This window comes from Anabrus simplex, chromosome 1 (genome assembly GCF_040414725.1).
Source record: "Anabrus simplex isolate iqAnaSimp1 chromosome 1, ASM4041472v1, whole genome shotgun sequence".
NCBI classification, from domain to species: Eukaryota; Metazoa; Arthropoda; class Insecta; order Orthoptera; family Tettigoniidae; genus Anabrus; species Anabrus simplex.
Window position 1 is genome coordinate 193,181,048 of NC_090265.1, and position 14,542 is coordinate 193,195,589.

At 38.7% G+C, this 14,542-nt stretch overlaps 1 protein-coding gene across 1 annotated transcript in view; it reads left to right on the forward strand.

Annotated features, from left to right (window-relative positions):
• The window catches only part of Myo95E (Myosin 95E), a 503,326-nt gene that overhangs the window by 425,667 nt on the left and 63,117 nt on the right, over positions 1-14,542 (forward strand). Inside the window, exon 22 of the mRNA XM_067140340.2 lies at positions 9,726-9,878. Coding sequence (XP_066996441.1) covers positions 9,726-9,878 — 153 coding nt within the window. The remainder of the gene's footprint in view (positions 1-9,725; positions 9,879-14,542) is intronic.

Genomic DNA, 14,542 nt, shown 5'->3' on the forward strand with positions numbered 1-14,542 from the left:
ACTGTAAATATCATGTCTGTTGTTGATCTTTTTGGTCTAAAGCCATATTGTTCTTCTTCTAACTGTGTTCTTACTACAACTCCTAAATACCCTCACAACCAAATGACGAGATCTATACCCTTTTTATACAATCCCATTAATGTGGTTACACCAATGAATATCTTTATTTATATTAACACTAGGTATGTACAGTGATCCCCATATGATACTTTTGCTCCATAAACACAGTAGTTAGAACTGAAAGGACTGTTCCTTCTGGTGAAACTTACAACCTGACTTTTCTTTAAGTTTACCATCATACAATTGTCTGCTGTCCATCTCACAACTTTACTGATGTATTTTTGCAGTTGCTAACTAACTTGTATCTTACTTATTACTATATACAGTATAACATCATTCACCAAATGCCTTATCTCATATCTGTAATTCCAGTTCTCTACTCATATAATTTATATATATAAGAAAGTATAATGTTAAAATACTGTAATATTGGCTTGTGGAACCCTTCCCTTAATCATTAAAGGGTAAGATAATGCTTCACCTACTCTAATTCTCCAGGTTCTATTTTCTATATACGGTATTTAGCCACACATTTAATCTTCTGTCTTGTCTAATTGTCCTCATTTCCATCAGAAGTCTCTCTTAGCAGTAAAAATAACAACAACAACAATAATGTTGTTGTTGTTTGAGTCATCAGTCCATAGACTGGTTTGATGCAGCTTCCATGCCACCCTATCCTGTGCTAACCTTTTCATTTATACGTAACTATTGCATCCTACATCTGCTCTAATCTGTTTGTCATATTCATACCTTGGTCTACCCCTACCGTTCTTGCCACCTACACTTCCTTCAAAAACCAACTGAACAAGTCCTGGGTGTCTTAAGATGTGTCCTATCATTCTATCTCTTCTTCTCGTCAAATTTAGCCAAATCGATCTCCTCTCACCAATTCGATTCAGTATCTCTTCATTCGTGATTCTATCTATCCATCTCACCTTCAGCATTCTTCTATAACACCACATTTCAAAAGCTTCTATTCTCTTTCTTTCTGAGCTAGTTATCGTCCATGTTTCACTTCCATACAATGCCACGCTCCACACAAAAGTCATCAAAAACATCTTTCTAATTCCGATATCAATGTTTGAAGTGAGCAAATTTCTTTTCTTAAGAAAGCTCTTCCTTGCTTGTGCTAGTCTGCATTTTATGTCCTCCTTACTTCTGCCATCGTTAGTTATTTTACTACCCAAGTAACAATATTCATCTACTTCCTTTAAGACTTCGTTTCCTAATCTAATATTTCCTATATCACCTGCCTTCGTTCGACTGCACTCCATTACTTTTGTTTTGGACTTATTTATTTTCATCTTGTACTCCTTACCCAAGACTTCATCCATACCATTCAGCAACTTCTCGAGATCTTCTGCAGTCTCAGATAAAATAACAATATCATCGGCAAATCTCAAGGTTTTGATTTCCTCTCCTTGGACTGTGATTCCCTTTCCAAATTTCTCTTTGATTTCCTTTACTGCCTGTTCTATGTAAACATTGAAAAGGAGAGGGGACAAACTGCAGCCTTGCCTCACTCCTTTCTGGATTGCTGCTTCTTTTTCAAAGCCCTCGATTCTTATCACTGCAGACTGATTTTTATACAGGTTGTAGATAATTCTTCGTTCTCGGTATCTGATCCCTATCATCTTCAGAATCATAAATAGCCTGGTCCAATCAACATTATCGAATGCCTTTTCTAGATCTACGAATGCCATGTACGTTGGCTTATCCTTCTTGATTCGATCCTCTAAGATCAGACGTAAAGTCAGGATTGCTTCACGTGTTCCTACATTTCTTCTGAAGCCAAATTGATCTTCCCCCAACTCAGCTTCAACTTGTTTTTCCATTCTTCTGTAAATAATACGTGTTAAAATTTTGCAGGCATGAGATACTAAACTAATAGTGCGGTAGTTTTCACACCTGTCAGCACTGGCTTTCTTGGGAATAGGTATAACAACATTCTGCCGAAAATCGGATGGGACTTCTCCTGTCTCATACATCTTGCACACTAAATGAAATAACCTTACCATGCTGGTTTCTCCTAAGGCAGTCAGTAATTCAGAGGGAATATCATCAATTCCAGGTGCCTTGTTCCTATTTAGGTCACTCACAGCTCTGTCAAACTCTGACCTCAAAATTGGGTCTCCCATTTCATCAGCATCAACAGCCTCTTCATGTTCCAGAACGAAATTATCTACATCGTTACCTTGATACAACTGTTGGATATGCTCCTGCCATCTTTCTGCTTTGTCTTCTTTCCCTAGAAGTGGCTTTCCATCTGAGCTCTTAATATTCATGCACCTAGATTTCCTTTCTCCAAAGGTTTCCTTGATTTTCCTGTATGCAGCATCTACCTTTCCCAGGACCATACAGCCTTCGACATCCTTGCACTTCTCCTTCAGCCATTCTTCCTTAGCTACCTTGCACTTTCTATCCACTTGATTCTTTAATCGCCTGTATTCTTTTCTGCCCTCTTCATTTCTAGCATTCTTGTATTTTCGTCGTTCATCAATCAGGTCTAGTATCTCCTGAGTTATCCACTGATTCTTAGTTGATCTTTTCTTCCTTCCTAACATTTCTTCAGCAGCCCTACTGACTTCATTTTTCATGACTCTCCACTCTTCCTCTACTGTGTTTCTTTCGGCCTTTTCATTTAGTCCTTGTGCAACATGTTCCTTGAAACGATCCATCACACTCTTTTCTTTCAACTTGTCTAGATCCCATCTTTTTGCATTCTTTCCTTTCTTCAATTTCTTCAACTTCAGATGGCATTTCATGACCAACAAGTTGTGGTCAGAGTCCACGTCTGCTCCTGGGAAAGTTTTGCAATCCAACACCTGGTTTCTGAATCTCTGCCTAATCATAATGAAGTCTATTTGATACCTTCCAGTGTCTCCAGGTCTCGTCCACGTATACAGCCGTCGTTTGTGGTGTTTGAACCAAGTATTGGCGAGGACTAAATTATGGTCAGTGCAGAATTCAACCAGCCGACTTCCTCTTTCGTTCCTTTGTCCAAATCCAAATTCTCCTACTGTGCTACCTTCTCTTCCTTGGCCTACCACTGCGTTCCAGTCTCCCATCACAATTAGATTCTCGTCACCTTTGACATATTGTATTAAATCTTCTATCTCCTCATATATTCTTTCAATTTCTTCATCATCCGCTGAACTAGTAGGCATATAGACCTGCACTATTGTGGTGGGCATTGGTTTGGTGTCTATCTTGGCGACAATAATTCTTTCACTATGCTGGTCGTAGTAGCTTATCCGCTGCCCTATTTTCTTATTCATTATTAAACCAACTCCTGCATTACCCCTGTTTGATTTTGTGTTGATAATTCGGTAGTCGCCTGACCAAAAATCCTGTTCTTCCTGCCAACGTACTTCACTTATACCAACTACATCTAACTTTAGCCTATCCATCTCCCTTTTCAGATTCTCTAACCTACCACAACGATTCAAACTCCTAACATTCCACGCTCCGACTCGCAGAATGTCAGTATCCATCTTCCTGATGATCGCCCCCTCTCGTGTAGTCCCCACCCGGAGATCCGAATGGGGGACTAGTTTACCTCCGGAATATTTTACCCGGGAGGAAGCCATCATCAGTACATCTTTCATACAGAGAGAGCTGCATGTCCTCGGGAGGTGGTTACGGCTGTAGTTTCCCGTTGCTTTCAGCCGTGTAGCAGTATCAACACAGCTAAGCCATGTTGAGTATTATTACAAGGCCGTATCAGTCAATCATCTAGACTGCCGCCCTTGCAACAACCGAAAGGCTGCTACCCCCCTTTCGATGAACCATTCGTTAGTCTGGTCTCTCAACAGATACCCATCCGATATGGTTGCACCTGCGGCTCGGCTATCTGCATCATTGGGACACGCAAGCCTCCCCACCGCGGCAAGGTCACATGGTTCGCAGAGGAGGCAATAATAATAATAATAATAATAATAATAATAATAATAATAATAATAATAATAATAATAATAATGATAATGATAATAATAATAATAATAATAATAATAATAATAATAATAATAATAATAATAATAATAATAATGTATGTCTGTTCAATTCTTGTCCCATTTCTCTACGGGTCAGGTATGAAGTGATATGAATCTTCATAGCGAGTATTTATGACCAGATGCCCTTCCTGACATCAACTAATAAGTCGAAATTGATGACGTGATATATGATATAGAGCGTTCCAACCTTAAATTGCAGTACAGCGTAGATGGAGCGCGCTGTTGCGAAATCGACTCGTGAAGATCTCGCTCGAGTGTGACTCAAACAGGGCGTCACAGTTCGACATTTTTCGTTTGTAATTTTGTAATTTTAAGTTCATTCATTCATAAATTAATATTTTTAGGATGGTAAAATAAATACAATATACCTTAATCACTGGCGTTGCTCTCAGACATTAGACGTACACCTATCATTTCTGCAAGGCCTGATGTTCCCGCTTTGGATGAACCGGGTTCGGGAGATGTACTTGAGGATGATCCGGACGATGAAGAAAGTCGTATTAAAAACTTTTAATCGTCAACATCGTTCTGTAATTCGTCTGCTTTCCACAAATCTCGTTCATTTTTCTTTACTTCGTTCACGTAATTTGCCCAATTTCTTATGTTTTTATGGCATAAAAATATTAGTTCAGCATTTGGAACAAAACCATGTTCATTACCCGCGTGGACTAAGGCAAATCACGGTCCTCGGCTTTTCGGTGGCCTAAGTCCCGAACTCACCCCTTCAGTGGCGGCCTGCTGTGCACTTTTCACTGTCGTATCCTTCCATTCTTTTGTCACTGTCTGCCCAATATTTACCCACGATTCATCTGTGTAAATTATAGCTTTAATTTGTGCCCTCAAACATTTTATCTCCCTGAGATATCTGTGCCTCCAATTAATAATTTCATCGGTTTCAACGAAAGCTGCTTTATTACCCCGTCTTAAATAACGGAAGGCTATATAATGTAAGAAGCGATACAACGTAGTTTTGGAAAATCGTGGCAAAGAATCTTCTCCATTTACCCGACTCAAAATCATGTTCAATGTCGGTGGTATGTTAGCAAATAAAAAAGAGTGAACCACCCGACGCACTCCACTTCGCACAATTTCATCATATTTAATTTCCCTTGCATTTTTTTGCCGTCCTTCTCTTTTTTGCTTTTTTTGCGAGAGTTCGCAAATGACCATGTGTGTGTTCCTTCCTTATAGCATCTTTCGGAACAACCTGTAGCTTTAGCTGTTTCACTGACTGCACTGCTCATATTCATAGTCTTTTAAAAATAATCCAGGACACTCATAATATTACGTTCTTTTCCCATGAGTTTACCTACGGAACGTTTCTTTTTAATTTGACGATCCACTGTACATCCTTCTGCACTTTTTCTTCGAACTAAGAACCCCTCGCACAAGCACGAGCACGAACTGACACTACACAGACTACACACACACAACAAACACAATCCACTTGCCCTCAAGAACTATACATTTATCACTGAACTTGTCTGGCTCAATGGCTAAATGGTCAGCGCGCTGGCCTTTGGTCCAGAGGGCCCCGAGTTCGATTCCCGGCCGGGTCGTGGATTTTGACCTTCATTGGTTAATTCCAATGGCTCGGGGGCTGGGTATGTGTGTGTCGTCTTCAGCATTAGAATTCCTCACAGGTAGGGCCCCATTCTTGTAGACGCGCAGGTCGCTTATGCGGCGTCAACTCGAAAGACCTGCACTCGGCCTCTTCGGAGGCCACACGCCATTAAATATATATATAACTGATCTTTATTTAATCAATCTTATAATACTGATTAAAAAAATAATATATAAGTAATAATAATAATAACGTAAACGTTTCCACCTTTTCAATACTACAATATATTCACAAATTTACAAATTATACGGTACTAGTTTCGACCCATCTAGGGGTCATCATCAGCCGTATTGGAGCAAAGATCATTTGTGGCGAAATCCTAAGACAATGTTATTAAAAGAATAACAAGTGAAATGAGATGTTATGGTAATAGTTAATAATACAAGGAATATACATACTTTGTTAAAAACCTTAGTATGTATATTCCTTGTATTATTAACTATTACCATAACATCTCATTTCACTTGTTATTCTTTTAATAACATTGTCTTAGGATTTCGCCACAAATGATCTTTACTCCAATACGGCTGATGATGACCCCTAGATGGGTCGAAACTAGTACCGTATAATTTGTAAATTTGTGAATATATTGTAGTATTGAAAAGGTGGAAACGTTTACGTTATTATTATTATTACTTATATATTATTCTCAGTTCAATACGGACCAAAAACATGAAATTCATAACCATCAATACTGATTAAATGAACACCACTGCACACGGCTGTCAATATATTTAAAGGCTCAGCCAGCCGAGTCACTCGCGAAACGTAAACAAACGAGACGTTCTCCCTGTCATAAATTAAGAGATAACGAGATAAGGACTCGAGGTATGATTTAAAAATAACTTCCATATCCGAAGACCGTTTGCTTTGCTTTAACCACGCCATGATCCTTCTGCACTTTTTCTTCAAAATTAGATCCCCAGGCACGAGCACGAACTCACGAACCACACAAACGAAATACACTTTCCCTCAAGAATTGTACATATGTCACACATATGTATTTAATCACTATTGTACATACTACCGACGAAATGAGCACTGCACTGCATGTGACTGTCTGGAAATGTTAAAAGCGCATGTTTGGGAGATCACTACCGGCACTTCAGCCAGCCACACAGACAGCCAGCCGAGTCACGCGCGAAACCAAAATTCAAGGAGATATTATTCCTGTCACAAATTAAGAATTGAGCAAGATAAGAACTTCGGGATTGTTTTAAAAATAACTCCCATATCTGAAGACCATTTGCCTCGCTTTGACCCCCCATGCAAATTCAATAGGAAAGACGCTGGCCAGCGACTGACTTTTTCGTGCCTGCACATAAATTTCCCTGAAGAAGACTGAAAATAAACGCATATACTGCATTTTGTTATCATTTAAATTTAAAAATAAACTTATCTACATCGAGCTGAAATGTTTCTTTACCATCAGTGAGAAAATTAGGAATATAATGAATATAAAATAGGAGTTATGACATGATAAGTTCTATGCAATGAAGATTTTGCATTTCTCGAAACTTTCCCTTATATTACCATTTTCACACTAAATTAATTTTTTATAATTTTTTTGTTAACGGCATCAAATGCACCTTAAAATTCTGTACATAACACGATATTCACCCATTTTAGCCGATTACATTCTGGTTTACGGATATTTGGCAAACCCGCTGCATTAGAGTAGGACAGCGCTACCCGCAAAACATGGGGGAAGGAAAGAGACGGAATTATCCCATTACTGCTGTACTGCAATTTAAGGTTGGAACGCTCTATAGTAGGAAGGAAGAGGGTGAGACCTGGTGCCGGCACATTGCCTACTTCTGTCGAATAGTGCTCAGGGCTTAACATCCCCATCCAGCGGACGAATCACCATCAACAGTGTCATATCCCCTCACACCACATGAGCACTGTGGAGAGGTTTGGAATTTAATCCAGGCTTTTGGCACGCAATCTAGTGAATATAAATTGTACGTATGCCACCACCTCCCCTACCCTGCCATGCAACATTCTGATGGTGAAAGTTTTTCGACCAACAGGACTTGAACCGGCTAACCATGGTGTCAGACTATTTAGACTTCACTGCCTTAATGATAACATGACCATCAGGCGAGCTTAATAATAATAATCATAATAATCATAATAATAATAATAATATCTTTTGAAAAACCAAAGTAATGACTAACATCAAAGATGCCCCAGAAAAACTCCAGACAAAATACAGGAAGATCAACTGGGTAGAAAAATTTAAGTATCTGGGTGAGATCATAATGAAAAATGGACTGGACAAAGAAGCACTTAAAGGAACGAGTACACAAACATGAAATAGCCTATCAAACATAGCGCTCAATCTACAACAAAAAATGCTTGTCCCAAAATACTAAACTACATCATTATGAAACTGGTCTGATACCAGTGTGTATATATTAATAGGGATACTGTCAATTTGACCTTCTGAATCTAAAATATCTGCTATATCTTTCTGGAATCCTGCAAGTTGAGCTTTACTGGAATAACCTTTACTAAATCCAAACAGTAACAAACCAGTTAATAAATTCACAAACATGTCTAGTACAGTATAAGTAACTGGGCAAGTTGGCCATGCAGTTAGGGTCATGCAGCTGTGAGCTTGTATTCGACAGATAGTGGGTTTCTAGCTCTTTCCTATCCGATTGTCACCGTAGGGCGTACTTATGTTGCTGCGATGTAAAGCAAGTAGTTAAAACAATCTAATGTAATCAGAAGACATGTTTTTCCAGAGTTTACTCATAGCTCATGTTAAGCTGATAGGTCTATAATTGTCCACTTGATGTTTATTACCCTTTGTTTTGTGCACTGGGATTATTGTAGCAATTCTCCATTCATCTGGTAGCATCTTGGGTGATGGAAAACACCTCGTGAAAAATTACCAGCTGGACATATGGAGTACTGGACAACTTGAGGATCTCTAAATAGGCTGTGCTCGGGTATTACTAGGTGCAAAATTAATCTGCAGAAGTGGGGATATTTGGTGGATTCTGTTTTGTGTAGCTGTGGTGAAGTGCAGACTAAGGCCCATCTGATAGAATGTCATCTTTGTCCTGCCACATGTACTGAGAAAGAGCTGCTTGAGGCAACAAGAAACACACTCGACATTGCTAATTTCTGGTGCACCACAATGTGAACCTTTGGTGCACTATTTTTATTTATTTTCTGTAGATATTTTTTTGTACATGCAGTTCTACTTCTGGCATGATATAAATGAGAATGAAAAGAATTAGGCCCTTGCTCAATATCAGACTATTCAAGAATGAAACACTATGATATTCAGTTATGAGATCTGAATTGGTTCATAACCTGACACCATACATAACAGAGTATGGAGGAAATGCAGGCATAATCCAACAATAAGGCCAACACTTAGGACCTGCATCCATTTTATGATGGAGATATCATGTTCAAGACTTTAAAAATTGTTGTACTTCTTCTTAAAAGAATTATTTTCAAGGACATGATATCAGCCTTGTACAGTTTCCAGACATAAATGCAATATTCAGCATGCATGGGACATGGCAGTGGCAATTCATGACATCAAACCCCACTTGCTACTCTTTGGAAATTCACTAGTGCTGCAATAGAAGAGTGGGACCATTTACCAAATGAGTAACTTTGTGGCCTGATAAGAGTACAGAGCACACGTGATGTGGTGCAAAGATTCATTTGTGCATCTCGCCGGTTTGCATTTTGAAGATAGGTGCAGTAGAGAATTTGTTTACATTTTATGAGTCTTTATTCAAGAATGTGAAATTGTGAGTTGATCATGTTTATTTTTCCCAATACTACTGTACAAACATGAATGATTAGAATCTAAGACATCAGAAAGTCAGACCCATGGTTCTAAAAACACTTGTTGAGGTATACAGTATATTTCTCTTTTCTAAAATAAGCAAAGTACAAATACCATGGTATATTATGTGTTTGTACAAACCTGTAAAGGCTGCTGAAAAAGAAATTCTGTTTTTTGTACATATATAAAATGAATACTATCTTTTCAGTTTGTGCCAATCTTGTTTGTGCTTTCAACGAGTTCCATGTTGATACTGGACCAGCGCACATTGCAAATTAAATACCGGGTTCCAGCAGCAGAAATCTATAGATTATCACTAAGTCCCTATTTAGATGATGTTGCAGTCTTCCATGTGAGAGCGGTAAGTAACTCACAACTTTCAAATACTGGTAGATCTATACTTTCAGGTTAATATAATGTAATGACCCAGTTCAGTAATCTGTCCGTATAAAACACACTTTTGAATTTACATAAACTGCTTAAAACTGAATATTTTAATTAATAAAAATATTATTCTAAATTATATCCACTGCAAACAATTATCTAGACCAGCTGTGCATAAGAAGTCTAAAGAATGACAAACAGCATTGCACTTACTTGCAAATTTTTATCAGTGACAGACAAGAGTGACATAATGTGTTTCCTTTAAACCCTCAGCGCCGACCTCTATACGTGGTATAGACCCTCTTTTCTTCCGTAGCCGCCGACCTTTATACGTGGTATAGACCCATACATGGTTTTGCATTTACGGCTATAGCGCGAAGAGTTTTGTAGTTATGGATATGCAAGTTATTTTGTTCTCAAGAAGACATTTTCGGGTTTATCAGTGTTGTAAATGAGAATTGAAAATCGTTAAAATGTAGTTGTTTTTGCAAGGATAATTATTTGTCAAGTAAGTCTGAGCACTAATCTCTTGCTTTTTTTAAAGTCTGTTTGCTTCATTCTTTCCCACAGAATAAAATAAAGAAATGAAGATCTGAGAAGTTTGTCTTTCCGCGCGATGTTCTTTGCTCTAATTATACATTAAGAGAGCGGTTTATTTATTATATTTTGTCTTTATTTCTCGGCTTGTAATATTTTCGTAACTCTCCGCGAGCGCTTTGTGTAGGCATCAGTTAGTGCTGCTTTCTGTCATACGATACGAGAACCAGTTGTTCATGGTATATATCTCGTTTGAAAGATGATGTCTCGACCTTTTATCTGAAATATGTATCGAGTTGGTTTGTTATTCCCCTCATTCAGTTTCGTCCTGCCACTTTCATTCTCGCTGCAGCTTCGTCAGTCCGTGTGACGTGCCGCGCTCAATGGCTAGCTCCAGCCGTGGTTTGACTGATAGTAACGTGCTTGAAATATTGTATAATTCAGATGAAAGTTTATTCGTAAGTAGTAGTGACGATATTAGCAGCAGTGATAATGAAATAGATGATGTGGCTGTGACAGATGCAGTGGTAAATGATGAGAGTGACGATGAGGAAGAACCAGTACTTGGAAATTTCGTGTAGGAGACTATAGATAATTATACAGGTCAAAAGGAAGTTTTCAACAGTGAATTCTGATTCCTAAATTCTCTAATAATATTCAGACAAGTCACAGGGACAAACATTGAGCAGTTATCTTATCGGGTTCAGCTGATGGAAGGTTTGTTTACAAAATACGCTCGCTCGGGCGGGGAACGAAATATTCAAGGCCGGCGCGCATCAGATAATACAGTTCCAAGGTTGCAGGAAAGACATTTTATCAGGAAATTAGCACCCACAAGTGAGAAATCCAAACCTCAGAGACGTTGTGTTGTGTGTTCAAAACACGGCAAAAAGAAGACGTCGGTGTACTGCTGCCAGGAGTGTGACTTGGGTCTCTATCTCGAAGAGTGCTTCGAACTCTATCACACAAAACTAAATTACTAAGAAAATGTGAAACAATTATGTAATTATCTGCACGCACATAGTTCTATCATAAGGAATTCCAAATTTCGTGAATATCGGGCTACTCTTATACATGTAGTAATGCTTTAAGTGAATTAATGTATTTCAGTCGCGCGTAGTTGAAATCTCATCCGGCCGTGGGATAGGAAGCTCTTTAAATGGCTGCGACGCTGAGGGGTTAAGTTATCATAGTGATTGAAACATCAATAGAAGTGTAGATTTGTGTCCACTACATACTCCAACTCCCCCTGCCTGCCCACACTGTTGTCTGCCATCCTATTGGTGCCTGAAACAATAATGCCTGGAACAAGAGAATTAGCACTGAAAAGTGCTTCCTGACAATGCTCTTGTGTACTCTTAAAAGTCCACAAACTCAGACAAATGTTGCCGTGGTGAGGAGACTTGTATGTCCCAGTGAAGCAGATAGCCGAGCTGTACGTGCAATCATATTGGATGGGTATTTGTGAAGAAACCAGACTAACGAATGCTTCATCAAAAGGAGGGTAGCAGCCTTTTGGAAGGCGCAAGGGTGGCATTCTAGATGATTGACTGATATGGCTTTGTAATAATACTTAACAGTCAATGGTGGAGAAGTGCCATCAACACCCCAACCTGGCAGGAGCTGGACCAGGCAAAATGAAAATTATGACGATGGTTTTGCTGTGTTGATATTGCTACACAGCTGAAAGCAATGGGAAACTACAGCTGTAACTAACTCACAATGACATGCAGCTCTCTCTGTATGAATGATGTACTGATCATGGCTCCCTCCCGAGTAAAATATTCTAGAGGTAAAATAGTCCCCCATTTGGATTTCTAGGATCGTGGTAGGTTAAAGAATCTGAAAAGGGAAATGGATGGACCAAGGCAAGATGTAGTTGGTGCAAGTGAAGTATGTTGGCAGGAAGAGCAGGATTTTTGGTCAGGCAACTACAGAATTATCAACACAAAATCAAACAGGGGAAATGTAGGAGTTTGTTTAATAATGAATAAGAAAATAAGGCAGCAGATAAGTTACTAAAACCAGCATAGCCAATGCCCACCACAATAGTGCAGGTCTATATGCCTACTACAGTAGTTCAGCAGATGATGAAGAAATCAAAAGAATATATGAAGAGAGAGAATATTTAATACAATGTGTAAGAGATGATGAGAATGTAATGGGAGACTGGAATGCAGTGGTAGGCCAAGGAAGAGAAGGTAATTCAGTAGGAGAATTTGGACAGGGACAAAAAAATGAAAGAGGAAGTTGGCTGGTTGAATTCTGCACTGATTAGAATTACCAACTGCCTTAGGAGAGACCAGCATGGAAGGGTTATTCCATTTAATGTGTAAAATGTATGTTACAGGAGAAGTGCCATCTGATTTTAGGCAGAATGTTGTTATAACTATTGGCAAGTAAACAGATGCTTACAAGAGTGAAAACTACCACACCATTAGTTTAGTACTGGTATCTCACACATGCAAAATTTTAACACATATTATTTACAGAAGAATGGAAAGTCAAGTTGAAACTGAGATGGAGGAAGATCAATTTGGCTTCAGAAAAACGTAGGAACACGTGAAGCAATGCTGACTTTACGTCTGATGTTAGAGGACTGAATTAAGAAGGAGAGCCCAGTATATGACTTTCATCGATCTAGAAAAGGTATTCAATAATGTTGACTGGACCAAGCTATTTGAGATTCTGAAGGTGATCAGGATTAGATACCAAGAAAAGAGAGTTATTTACCATCTGTACAAAATTCAGTCTGCAGTAATAAGAATTGAGGGCTTTGAAAAAGAAGCAGCAATGGAGAAAGGAGTGAGGCCAGGCTACAGTTTGTCCCCCTCCCCCCTCACCCCTCGTTTTCAGTGTTTAAGTTATATAGAACAGGCAGTAAAGGAAATCAAGGAGGAATTTGGAAAGTGAATCACAATCCAAGGAGAGGAAATCAAAACCCTGAGATTTGCTGATAATATTATTTTATCTGAGTCTGCAGAAGATCTGAAGAAATTGATGAATGGTATGGACAAAGACTTGGAGAAGGAGCACAAGATGAAAATAAATAAGTCCAAAACAAAATTAATGGAGTGCAGTCAAATGAAGTCAGGTGATGTGGGTAATATTAGATTAGGAAAGGAAGTCGTAAAGGAAGTAGATGAATATTGTTACTTGGGTAGTGAAATAACTAATGATGGCAGAAGTTAGAAGGACATAAAATACAGATTAGCACAAACAAGGAAGGCTTTTCTTAAAGAAAATAAATTTGCTAACTTCAAACATTGATATAGAAATTAGAAAGAGGTTTTCGAAGACTGTCGGCTGGAGCATGGCGTTGTATGGAAGTGAAACATTGACGATAACTAGCTCAGAAAGAAAGAGAATAGAAGCTTTTGAAATGTGGTGTTACAGAAGAATGCTGAAGGTGAGATGAATAGATTGAATCACAAATGAAGAGATAATGAGCAGAGTTGATGAGAGGAGATTGATTGGCAAATTTGACAAGAAGAAGAGATAGAAAGATAGAACAAATCTTAAGACACCCAGAACTTGTTCATTTGGTTTTTGAGGGAAGTGTAGGTGGAAATAATGATGAGGGTAGACCAAGGTATGAATATGACAAGCAGATTAGAGCAAATATAGGATGTAGTAGTTATGTAGAAATGGAAAGATCAGCATATGGAGGGCTGCATCAAACCAGTCTATGGACTGTTGACTCAAAGAACAATGAATAGACGAGTGCTTCAGATCTTTGACTGTTGTTCAGAACAACTTTTAAAACATTCTCAGTCTGTACTGTAGATCAGTGCTGGCCAACGTAATACCTACTGTGGGCCACATTTGAGAAATCCATCAGGGGGCAGATCATGCATTAATTTTTGTTTTATCCTTGTGGAAGGAAAAATACAAGTTTTTTTTTTTTTTTTTTTGTACAGTCTATTTTACATTGCACCAACACAGATAAGTCTTATAGCAATGATGGGATAGGAAAGGACCAGGAATGGGAAGGAAGTGACCATGGCCTTCATTTAGGTACAGCCCCAGTATTTGCTTGCTGTGAAAATGGGAAACCACAGAAAACCATTTTCAGGGCTGCTGAGAGTGAGGTTCAAACCCACT